The 13,501-nt window shown below is 34.5% G+C and overlaps 1 protein-coding gene across 2 annotated transcripts in view; it reads right to left on the bottom strand.

Moving 5' to 3' along the window:
* Positions 1 to 13,501, bottom strand: part of LOC139529701 (DNA topoisomerase 3-beta-1-like) — a 67,001-nt gene that overhangs the window by 10,650 nt on the left and 42,850 nt on the right. For both annotated transcript variants that reach the window (XM_071325554.1, XM_071325555.1), the window contains 2 exons: positions 6,571 to 6,654; positions 5,121 to 5,241 (listed from right to left, as the gene is read on the bottom strand). In XM_071325554.1, coding sequence (XP_071181655.1) covers positions 5,121 to 5,241; positions 6,571 to 6,654 — 205 coding nt within the window. The remainder of the gene's footprint in view (positions 1 to 5,120; positions 5,242 to 6,570; positions 6,655 to 13,501) is intronic.

Here is a 13,501-nt window from a genome sequence, read left to right as displayed (position 1 = left end):
TGATGCCCCTGCTCACATATAATAAAGGGACACAACTAGAGAACTGTAAATGTGACGCCAACCAAATTTCAAACTTGATCTGTGTTTTATGATCCTAAGCATTGTGTATAAGTGTGATTATGTTTAGTTGATGCAAACTAAATTTGGGAATTACGGGCAGTCAAGGGCAACACTAAATGCCACCTCTGCTTAGGCAGTAGCATAAATATGTGAAAGTCTTTCCTATATTTTATTGACAATAAAATCGTAAAGTCTTCAGTTATCTGACCCTAACTCTATAACAGAACTTACTGGAGCAATAAAATATCTGGTAATAAAATCTTAGTCTCCAGTTATCTGCCCCTTACTCTATAACTTAACTTACTGGAGCAATAAAATATCTGGTAATAAAATCTTTAAGTCTCCAGTTATCTGCCCCTAACTCTATCAGAACTTACTGTAGCAATAAAATATCTGGTAATAAAAGCGTTAAGTCATCAGTTATCTGAGCCTAACTCTATCAGAACTTACTGTAGCAATAAAATAACTAATAATAAAATCTTTAAGTCTCCAGTTATCTGAGCCTAACTCTATCAGAACTTACTGTAGCAATAAAATATCTGGTAATAAAATTGTAAAGTCTCCAGTTATTGCCCCTAACTCTATAACAGAACTTATTGCAGCAATAAAATATCTGATAATAAAATCATAAAGTCTTCAGTTATCTGAGCCTTACTCTATCAGAACTTACTGTAGCAATAAAATATCTGGTAAGAAATCCTTAAGTCTCAAGTTATTGCCCCTAACTCTATAACAGAACTTACTGCAGCAATAAAATATCTGGTAATAAAATGGTAAAGTCTCCAGTTATCTCCCCTAACTCTATCAGAACTTACTGTAGCGATAAAATATCTGGAAATAAAATGGAAAAGTCTCCAGTTATCTGCCCTTAACTCTATCAGAACTTACTGTAAGAATAAAATATCTGGTTATAAAATCGTAAAGTCTCCAGTTATCTGCTCCTAACTCTATCAGAACTTACTGTAGCAATAAAATATCTGGTAATAAAATTGTAAAGTCTCCAGTTATTGCCCCTAACTCTATAACAGAACTTACTGCAGCAATAAAATATCTGGTAATAAAATGGTATAGTCTCCAGTTATCTCCCCTAACTCTATCAGAACTTAGGGTGCAATCAACAGTTTTTTATGTGACGTCATTCTGTAACAGGGCATGTAATAGTGGACCCATCATGCAGAAGTCAGATATTCATAGTTATATAGATATCTATACATCAATGGAAAGATAATTCTATGAACTTTCTGAATAAATAAAAAAAAAATCCAACATCTCTTGTTTAAACATGCAAATTGGTACAAGTTATCAGCTGGAAATTAGGCATTTTCCCCCTAAAAAACCTTAAAAACAGACCACCTTTGGACACACGGATCAGTAACCTGTGCATATATTTGAGATTTCTTATAATATGCATTTCCAAGAGCTTATCCGGCTGATTTAAGAAAATGTAGTTTCAGCCTACATTCGCCTGCTCCGAAAGGAGCTATCTTACCTGACAAATCAAAGTGCTTTTTGCAACAGGTGAAAATCAGCTGTTTATGGAGTTGCCTCCCATATAGTAGGAAGTCACAAAAACATTTTTTTTTTTTTAAATCTTGACAAAAGTGGCTTTTTAATTGAACTTCAATATATGTTTTTCACATTGAACATAAAAAACAATCAACTTTTTCATTTAGTGGTATATAAATAGCAGGGAATTCCATCAGTATGTAAATCTCACTGGGGAAATACCCCTAGTTTTTAGTACGAAACTGTTTATAGCACCCTTACTGTAGCGATAAAATATCTGGTAATAAAATGGAAAAGTCTCCAGTTATCTGCCCTTAACTCTATCAGAACTTACTGTAGCAATAAAATATCTGGTAATAAAATGGTTAAGTCTCCAGTTATCTACCCCTAACTCTATAACAGAACTTATTGGATCAATTAAATATCTGGTAATAAAATCGTAAAGTCTCCTGTTATCTGCCCCTAACTTTAGAACAGAACTTACTGTAGCAATAAAATATCTGGTAATAAAATCTTTAAGTCTCCAGTTATCTGCCCCTAACTCTATCAGAACTTACTGTAGCAATCAAATGGTAATAAAATCGTTAAGTCTCCAGTTATCTGCCCCTAACTCTATAACAGAACTTACTGTAGCAATAAAATATCTGGTAATAAAATCTAAGTCTCCAGTTATCTGCCCCTTACTATATAACAGAACTTACTGTAGCAATAAAATATCTGGTAATAAAATTCTCCAGTTATCTGCCCCTAACTCTATCAGAACTTACTGTAGCAATAAAAATTCTGGTAATAAAATGGTAAAGTCTCCAGTTATCTCCCCTAACTATATCAGAACTTACTGTAGCGATAAAATATCTGGTAATAAAATGGAAAAGTCTCCAATTATCTGCCCTTAACTCTATCAGAACTTACTGTAAGAATAAAATATCTGGTAATAAAATCTTAGTCTCCAGTTATCTGCCCCTTACTATATAACAGAACTTACTGTAGCAATAAAATATCTGGTAATAAAATCTTAGTCTCCAGTTATCTGCCCCTTACTATATAACAGAACTTACTGTAGCAATAAAATATCTGGTAATAAAATCTTAGTCTCCAGTTATCTGCCCCTTACTATATAACAGAACTTACTGTAGCAATAAAATATCTGGTAATAAAATTCTCCAGTTATCTGCCCCTAACTCTATCAGAACTTACTGTAGCAATAAAAATTCTGGTAATAAAATGGTAAAGTCTCCAGTTATCTCCCCTAACTCTATCAGAACTTACTGTAGCGATAAAATATCTGGTAATAAAATGGAAAAGTCTCCAATTATCTGCCCTTAACTCTATCAGAACTTACTGTAAGAATAAAATATCTGGTTATAAAATCTTAAAGTCTCCAGTTATCTGCCCCTAACTCTATCAGAACTTACTGTAGCAATAAAAATTCTGGTAATAAAATGGTAAAGTCTCCAGTTATCTCCCCTAACTCTATCAGAACTTACTGTAGCGATAAAATATCTGGTAATAAAATGGAAAAGTCTCCAATTATCTGCCCTTAACTCTATCAGAACTTACTGTAAGAATAAAATATCTGGTTATAAAATCTTAAAGTCTCCAGTTATCTGCTCCTAACTCTATCAGAACTTACTGTAGCGATAAAATATCTGGTAATAAAATGGAAAAATCTCCAGTTATCTGCCCTTAACTCTATCAGAACTTACTGTAAGAATAAAATATCTGGTTATAAAATCCTTCAGTTATCTGCTCCTAACTCTATCAGAACTTACTGTAGCGATAAAATATCTGGTAATAAAATGGAAAAGTCTCCAGTTATCTGCCCTTAACTCTATTAGAACTTACTGTAAGAATAAAATATCTGGTTATAAAATCGTAAAGTCTCCAGTTATCTGCTCCTAATTCTATCAGAACTTACTATAGCGATAAAATATCTGGTAATAAAATGGAAAAGTCTCCAGTTATCTGCCCTTAACTCTATCAGAACTAATATCTGGTTATAAAATTGTAAAGTATCCAGTTATCTGCTCCTAACTCTATCAGAACTTACTGTAGCAATAAAATATCTGGTAATAAAATCGTAAAGTCTCCAGTTATCTGCCCCTAACTCTATAACAGAACTCATTGGATCAATTAAATATCTGGTAATAAAATCGTAAAGTCTCCTGTTATCTGCCCCTAACTTTATAACAGAACTTACTGTAGCAATAAAATATTTGGTAATAAAATCTTTAAGTCTCCAGTTATCTGCCCCTAACTCTATCAGAATTTACTGTAGCAATAAAATATCTGGTCCGGATATTATATTGCTACAGTGGTAAAAAAATCGTTAAGTCTCCAGTTATCTGCCTCTAACCCTATAAGAACTTACTGTAGCAATAAAATATCTTGTAATAAAATCTTAGTCTCCAGTTATCTGCCCCTTACTATATAACAGAACTTACTGTAGCAATAAAATATCTGGTAATAAAATTCTCAAGTTATCTGCCCCTAACTCTATCAGAACGTACTGTAGCAATAAAAATTCTGGTAATAAAATGGTAGTCTCCAGTTATCTCCCAATGATCTATCAGAACTTACTGTAGCGATAAAATATCTGGTAATAAAATGGAAAAGTCTCCAGTTATCTGCCCCATACTCTCTCAGAACTAACTGTAGCAATAAAATATCTGGTAATAATATTGTAGTCTCCAGTTGTCTGCCCCTAACCCTATCAGAATTTACTGTAGGAAAAAAATAACTGGTAATAATATTGTAAAGTCTCCAGTTATCTGCCCCTAACTCTATCAGATCTTACTGTAGCAATAAAATATCTGGAAATAATTTAATTTTGGATGTAACATGTCTTCTGATTGGCTGACATCGTTTTGGTTATCATATCATAGACACAATTTTGTCATGTGACCATGACGTCATCAACGTTTTTCATGATCTACGCCAGTTTAAAATGGAATTTCGTATTAAATTATAAGAAATAATTGTAATATTTTGTCAGTCTATTGGAAATAACATAAAAAATGTTGTACACACAGTAAAATAACAGATATTGCAGTCATTCCTTAAATAAAATCGTGAAGTCTCCAGTTATCTGCCCCTAACTCTATCAGAAGTTACAGTAGCAATAAACTTCTTGGTAATAAAATCGTAAGGTCTCCAGTTATCTGCCCCTAACTCTATCAGAACTTACTTAACATAGCAATAAAATATCTGGTTATAAAATTGTAAAGTCTCCAGTTGTCTACCCCTAACTCTATCAGAACTTACTGTAGCAATAAAATATCCTGTAATAAAATCTTAAAGTCTCAAGTTATCGGCCCCATACTCTATCAGAAGTTTCTGTAGCAATAAAATATCTTGTGATAAAATCGTAGTCTCCAGTTATCTGCCCCTAAATCTATCAACTTACTGTAGCAATAAAATATCTGGTAATACAATCGTAAAGTCTAGAATTATCTGCCCCTAACTCTATCAGAAGTTACTGTAGCAATAAAATATCTGGTAATAAAATGGTAAAGTCTCCAGTTGTCTGAGCCTAACTCTATAACAGAACTTACTGTAGCAATAAAATATCTGGTAATAAAATCATAAAGTCTCCAGTTGTCTGAGCCTAACTCTGATTCTGTTGCACTTCTCATTGGTGTGATCGGAGGGTGATCCCCGGCATCTGTTCCTTTCCTAAAAATACACAACACATTTGTCAGGTAAATAGTATGATGATTATGAAAATCACAGTTTTGACTTATATGATAATTTTGACCCGCAGTTGACCTTGATCATATGTTCAGACTAATGTAATAGTTATAAAAGAAACCACTGCAAAAAAAGCAAATATTTCATAACCAGATGCTCCGCAGGGCGCACCTTTATACAACCACAGAGGTCGAACCCTGAACAGTTGGGGCAAGTATGGACATAACATTTAAGCTTGATTTAGCTCTGAATTTGGATTGTGATTAAATAGTTGCCATAACATAGGTTTCTGACACAGAATGAATGTGGTCTAAGAACTTAAACTTAAAAATTTTAAATTGGACATTTACCTATTATGGTCCAATATCCAAAATCTAAATACATGGTTAGATTCAGCATATCATAGAACCCCAAGAATTCAATTTTTGATAAAATCAAATAATGTTCAATTTTAGACCCTTAAGACCTCAATGTGGACCAATTTGATAACCGGGCCCAAATATTAAAAATCTAAATACATGGTTAGATTCAGCATATTGAAGAACCCCATATATTCAATTTTTGTTGAAATCAAACAAAGTTTAATTTTGGACCCCGATTTGGACCAACTTGAAAACTGGGCCCATAATAAAAAGTCTAAATACATGTTTAGATTCAGCATATCAAAGAACCCTAAGGATTCAATTTTGTTAAAATCAAACTAAGTATAATTTTGGACCCTTTGGACCTTAATGTAGACCAATTTGAAAACAGGACCAAAAATTAAGAATCTAAATACACAGTTAGATTTGGCATAACAAAGACCCCAATAAATCATTTTTTGATGAAATCAAACAAAGTTTAATTTTGGCCCCCTTTGGCCCCTAATTCCTAAACTGTTGGGACCAAAACTCCCAAAATCAATCCCAACCTTCCTTTTGTGGTCATAAACCTTGTCTTAAAATTTCATAGATTTCTATTTACTTATACTAAAGTTATTGTGCAAAAACCAAGATAAATGCTTATTGGGGACCTTCTTTTGGCCCCTAATTCCTAAACTGTTGGGACCAAAACTCCCAAAATCAATCCCAACCTTCCTTTTATGGTCATAAACCTTGTGATCAAATTTCATAGATTTCTATTTACTTATAGTAAAGTTATAGTGCGAAAACCAAATGTCTCCGGGCGACGACAACGACGACAATGAGAACGTCATACAAATATACGACAAAAAAAATTTAAATTGTTTCGGTCATTTAAAAATTAAAATAAGTAAAAGTGATAGTAAAGAACTCCTTATCACCTATAGCTACCCTTTAATTACTGCATAGTTACCTTGGTTTCTGTATACCAGTACTCAATAGTTCCCTGACAATAGTTCCCCAATCATGTGATGACTGCTGTTGCCTCAATGTTCCCCTGTAATCATCAATATCAATGTTAAACAAGATGAATACTATTTATTATTTTAAGTTATACCTCTGAAAACCAACATTAAACATACATGACATAGGTGAAAGTTATAATTTAGAGAAGTAGAGAGCAACATGACAGTAGATGGTCATAAAGTGACAGATAATTGTATACATTAATGTAGAGTGGAGAAATCAGCCACAATCACCAGTATTCATGATGCGAGTCACTAACAAGTATATATTGATTTAGAGTGGAGGAATCTGACACAATCACCAGTATTCACGGTGAAAGTCACTAACAAGTATACATTAATATAGAGTGGAGGAATCAGCCACAATCACCAGTATTCACGGTGAGAGTCACTAACAAGTATACATTAATATAGAGTGGAGGAATCAGCCACAATCACCAGTATTCACAGTGAGTGTCACTAACAAGTATACATTAATATAGAGTGGAGGAATCAGCCACAATCACCAGTATTCACAGTGAAAGTCACTAACAAGTATACATTGATATAGAGTGGAGGAATCAGTCACAATCACCAGTATTCACAGTGAGAGTCACTAACAAGTATACATTAATATAGAGTGGAGGAATCAGTCACAATCACCAGTATTCACGGTGAAAGTCACTAACAAGTATACATTAATATAGAGTGGAGGAATCAGCCACAATCACCAGTATTCACGGTGAAAGTCACTAACAAGTATACATTGATATAGAGTGGAGGAATCAGTCACAATCACCAGTATTCACAGTGAAAGTCACTAACAAGTATATATTGATTTAGAGTGGAGGAATCTGACACAATCACCAGTATTCACGGTGAAAGTCACTAACAAGTATACATTAATATAGAGTGGAGGAATCAGCCACAATCACCAGTATTCACAGTGAAAGTCACTAACAAGTATACATTGATATAGAGTGGAGGAATCAGTCACAATCACCAGTATTCACAGTGAGTGTCACTAACAAGTATACATTAATATAGAGTGGAGGAATCAGTCACAATCACCAGTATTCACGGTAAAAGTCACTAACAAGTATACATTAATATAGAGTGAAGGAATCAGCCACAATCACCAGTATTCACGGTGAAAGTCACTAACAAGTATACATTGATATAGAGTGAAGGAATCAGTCACAATCACCAGTATTCACAGTGAGAGTCACTAACAAGTATACATTAATACAGAGTGGAGGAATCAGTCACAATCACCAGTATTCACGGTGAGAGTCACTAACAAGTATACATTAATATAGAGTGGAGAAATCAGCCACAATCACCAGTATTCACCATGAGAGTCACTAACAAGTATACATTAATATAGAGTGGAGGAATCAGCCACAATCACCAATATTCACAGTGAAAGTCACTAACAAGTATACATTTATATAGAGTGGAGGAATCAGTCACAATCACCAGTATTCATGGTGAGAGTCACTAACAAGTATACATTAATATAGAGTGGAGAAATCAGCCACAATCACCAGTATTCACAATGAGAGTCACTAACAAGTATACATTAATATAGAGTGGAGAAATAAGCCACAATCACCAGTATTCATAATGAGAGTCACTAACAAGTATACATTAATATAGAGTGGAGGAATCTGCCACAATCACCAGTATTCACGGTGAGTGTCACTTACAAGTATACATTAATATAGAGTGGAGAAATAAGCCACAATCACCAGTATTCATAATGAGAGTCACTAACAAGTCTACATTAATATAGAGTGGAGGAATCTGCCACAATCACCAGTATTCACAGTGAGAGTCACAAACAAGTATACATTAATATAGAGTGGAGAAATAAGCCACAATCACCAGTATTCATAATGAGAGTCACTAACAAGTCTACATTAATATAGAGTGGAGGAATCTGCCACAATCACCAGTATTCACAGTGAGAGTCACAAACAAGTATACATTAATATAGAGTGGAGAAATAAGCCACAATCACCAGTATTCATAATGAGAGTCACTAACAAGTATACATTAATATAGAGTGGAGGAATCTGCCACAATCATCAGTATTCACGGTGAAAGTCACTAACAAGTATATATTAAAATAGAGTGGAGGAATCTGCCACAATCACCAGTATTCACAGTGAGAGTCACTAACAAGTATACATTAATATAGAGTGGAGGAATCTGCCACAATCACCAGTATTCACAGTGAGAGTCACTAACAAGTATACATTAATATAGAGTGGAGAATTCAATCACCAGTATTCATAATGAGAGTCACTAACAAGTATACATTAATATAGAGTGGAGGAATCAGCCACAATCACCAGTATTCACTATGAGAGTCACTAACAAGTATACATTAATATAGAGTGGAGGAATCAGCCACAATCACCAGTATTCACAGTGAGTGTCACTAACAAGTATACATTAATATAAATTGGAGAAATCAGCCACAATCACCAGTATTCACAGTGAGAGTCACTAACAAGTATACATTAATATAGAGTGGAGAAATCAGCCACAATCACCAGTATTCACGGTGAGAGTCACTAACAAGTATACATTAATATAGAGTGGAGGAATCAGCCACAATCACCAGTATTCACAGTGAGTGTCACTAACAAGTATACATTAATATAAATTGGAGAAATCAGCCACAATCACCAGTATTCACAGTGAGTGTCACTAACAGGTATACATTTATATAGACTGGAGAAATAAGCCACAATCACCAGTATTCATAATGAGAGTCACTAACAAGTACACATTAATATAGAGTGGAGGAATCTGCCACAATCATCAGTATTCACAGTGAGTGTCACTAACAAGTATACATTAATATAGAGTGGAGGAATCAGTCACAATCACCAGTATTCACAATAAGTGTCACTAACAAGTATACATTAATATAGAGTGGGGAAATAAGCCACAATCACCAGTATTCATAATGAGAGTCACTAACAAGTATACATTAATATAGAGTGGAGGAATCTGCCACAATCACCAGTATTCACAGTGAGTGTCACTAACAAGTATACATTAATATAGAGTGGAGAAATAAGCCACAATCACCAGTATTCATAATGAGAGTCACTAACAAGTATACATTAATATAGAGTGGAGGAATCTGCCACAATCACCAGTATTCACAGTGAGTGTCACTAACAAGTATACATTAATATAGAGTGGAGGAATCAGTCACAATCACCAGTATTCACAGTGAGTGTCACTAACAAGTATACATTAATATAGAGTGGAGAAATAAGCCACAATCACCAGTACTCATAATGAGAGTCACTAACAAGTATACATTAATATAGAGTGGAGAAATCTGCCACAATCACCAGTATTCACAGTGAGAGTCACTAACAAGTATACATTAATATAGAGTGGAGAAATAAGCCACAATCACCAGTATTCATAATGAGAGTCACTAACAAGTATACATTAATATAAATTGGAGAAATCAGCCACAATCACCAGTATTCACAGTGAGTGTCACTAACAGGTATACATTTATATAGACTGGAGAAATAAGCCACAATCACCAGTATTCATAATGAGAGTCACTAACAAGTACACATTAATATAGAGTGGAGGAATCTGCCACAATCATCAGTATTCACAGTGAGTGTCACTAACAAGTATACATTAATATAGAGTGGAGGAATCTGCCACAATCACCAGTATTCACAGTGAGAGTCACAAACAAGTATACATTAATATAGAGTGGAGAAATAAGCCACAATCACCAGTATTCATAATGAGAGTCACTAACAAGTCTACATTAATATAGAGTGGAGGAATCTGCCACAATCACCAGTATTCACAGTGAGAGTCACAAACAAGTATACATTAATATAGAGTGGAGAAATAAGCCACAATCACCAGTATTCATAATGAGAGTCACTAACAAGTATACATTAATATAGAGTGGAGGAATCTGCCACAATCATCAGTATTCACGGTGAAAGTCACTAACAAGTATATATTAAAATAGAGTGGAGGAATCTGCCACAATCACCAGTATTCACAGTGAGAGTCACTAACAAGTATACATTAATATAGAGTGGAGGAATCTGCCACAATCACCAGTATTCACAGTGAGAGTCACTAACAAGTATACATTAATATAGAGTGGAGAATTCAATCACCAGTATTCATAATGAGAGTCACTAACAAGTATACATTAATATAGAGTGGAGGAATCAGCCACAATCACCAGTATTCACTATGAGAGTCACTAACAAGTATACATTAATATAGAGTGGAGGAATCAGCCACAATCACCAGTATTCACAGTGAGTGTCACTAACAAGTATACATTAATATAAATTGGAGAAATCAGCCACAATCACCAGTATTCACAGTGAGAGTCACTAACAAGTATACATTAATATAGAGTGGAGAAATCAGCCACAATCACCAGTATTCACGGTGAGAGTCACTAACAAGTATACATTAATATAGAGTGGAGGAATCAGCCACAATCACCAGTATTCACAGTGAGTGTCACTAACAAGTATACATTAATATAAATTGGAGAAATCAGCCACAATCACCAGTATTCACAGTGAGTGTCACTAACAGGTATACATTTATATAGACTGGAGAAATAAGCCACAATCACCAGTATTCATAATGAGAGTCACTAACAAGTACACATTAATATAGAGTGGAGGAATCTGCCACAATCATCAGTATTCACAGTGAGTGTCACTAACAAGTATACATTAATATAGAGTGGAGGAATCAGTCACAATCACCAGTATTCACAATAAGTGTCACTAACAAGTATACATTAATATAGAGTGGGGAAATAAGCCACAATCACCAGTATTCATAATGAGAGTCACTAACAAGTATACATTAATATAGAGTGGAGGAATCTGCCACAATCACCAGTATTCACAGTGAGTGTCACTAACAAGTATACATTAATATAGAGTGGAGAAATAAGCCACAATCACCAGTATTCATAATGAGAGTCACTAACAAGTATACATTAATATAGAGTGGAGGAATCTGCCACAATCACCAGTATTCACAGTGAGTGTCACTAACAAGTATACATTAATATAGAGTGGAGGAATCAGTCACAATCACCAGTATTCACAGTGAGTGTCACTAACTAGTATACATTAATATAGAGTGGAGAAATAAGCCACAATCACCAGTACTCATAATGAGAGTCACTAACAAGTATACATTAATATAGAGTGGAGAAATCTGCCACAATCACCAGTATTCACAGTGAGAGTCACTAACAAGTATACATTAATATAGAGTGGAGAAATAAGCCACAATCACCAGTATTCATAATGAGAGTCACTAACAAGTATACATTAATATAGAGTGGAGGAATCAGCCAAAATCACCAGTATTCACAGTGAGTGTCACTAACAAGTATACATTAATAAAGAGTGGAGAAATCAGCCACAATCACCAGTACTCATAATGAGAGTCACTAACAAGTATACATTAATAAAGAGTGGAGAAATCAGCCACAATCACCAGTATTCATAGTGAGTGTCACTAACAAGTATACATTAATATAGAGTGGAGAAATAAGCCACAATCACCAGTATTCATAATGAGAGTCACTAACAAGTATACATTAATATAGAGTGGAGGAATCTGCCACAATCACCAGTATTCACAGTGAGTGTCTCTATCAAGTATACATTGATATAGAGTGGAGAAATCAGCCACAATCACCAGTATTCACAGTGAGAATCACTTAAAAGTATACATTAATATAGAGTGGAGGAATCAGCCACAATCACCAGTATTCACGGTGAGAGTCACTTACAAGTATACATTAATATAGAGTGGAGGAATCTGCCACAATCACCAGTATTCACGGTGAGTGTCACTAACAAGTATACATTAATATAGAGTGGAGGAATCTGCCACAATCACCAGTATTCACGGTGAGTGTCACTTACAAGTATACATTAATATAGAGTGGAGAAATAAGCCACAATCACCAGTATTCATAATGAGAGTCACTAACAAGTCTACATTAATATAGAGTGGAGGAATCTGCCACAATCACCAGTATTCACAGTGAGAGTCACAAACAAGTATACATTAATATAGAGTGGAGAAATAAGCCACAATCACCAGTATTCATAATGAGAGTCACTAACAAGTCTACATTAATATAGAGTGGAGGAATCTGCCACAATCACCAGTATTCACAGTGAGAGTCACAAACAAGTATACATTAATATAGAGTGGAGAAATAAGCCACAATCACCAGTATTCATAATGAGAGTCACTAACAAGTATACATTAATATAGAGTGGAGGAATCTGCCACAATCATCAGTATTCACGGTGAAAGTCACTAACAAGTATATATTAAAATAGAGTGGAGGAATCTGCCACAATGACCAGTATTCACAGTGAGAGTCACTAACAAGTATACATTAATATAGAGTGGAGGAATCTGCCACAATCACCAGTATTCACAGTGAGAGTCACTAACAAGTATACATTAATATAGAGTGGAGAATTCAATCACCAGTATTCATAATGAGAGTCACTAACAAGTATACATTAATATAGAGTGGAGGAATCAGCCACAATCACCAGTATTCACTATGAGAGTCACTAACAAGTATACATTAATATAGAGTGGAGGAATCAGCCACAATCACCAGTATTCACAGTGAGTGTCACTAACAAGTATACATTAATATAAATTGGAGAAATCAGCCACAATCACCAGTATTCACAGTGAGAGTCACTAACAAGTATACATTAATATAGAGTGGAGAAATCAGCCACAATCACCAGTATTCACGGTGAGAGTCACTAACAAGTATACATTAATATAGAGTGGAGGAATCAGCCACAATCA

This window comes from Mytilus edulis, chromosome 7 (assembly GCF_963676685.1).
Source record: "Mytilus edulis chromosome 7, xbMytEdul2.2, whole genome shotgun sequence".
Taxonomy (NCBI): domain Eukaryota; kingdom Metazoa; phylum Mollusca; class Bivalvia; order Mytilida; family Mytilidae; genus Mytilus; species Mytilus edulis.
Note: the sequence above shows the minus strand (reverse complement) of the source record. Positions and strands in the feature narration are given on the sequence as shown.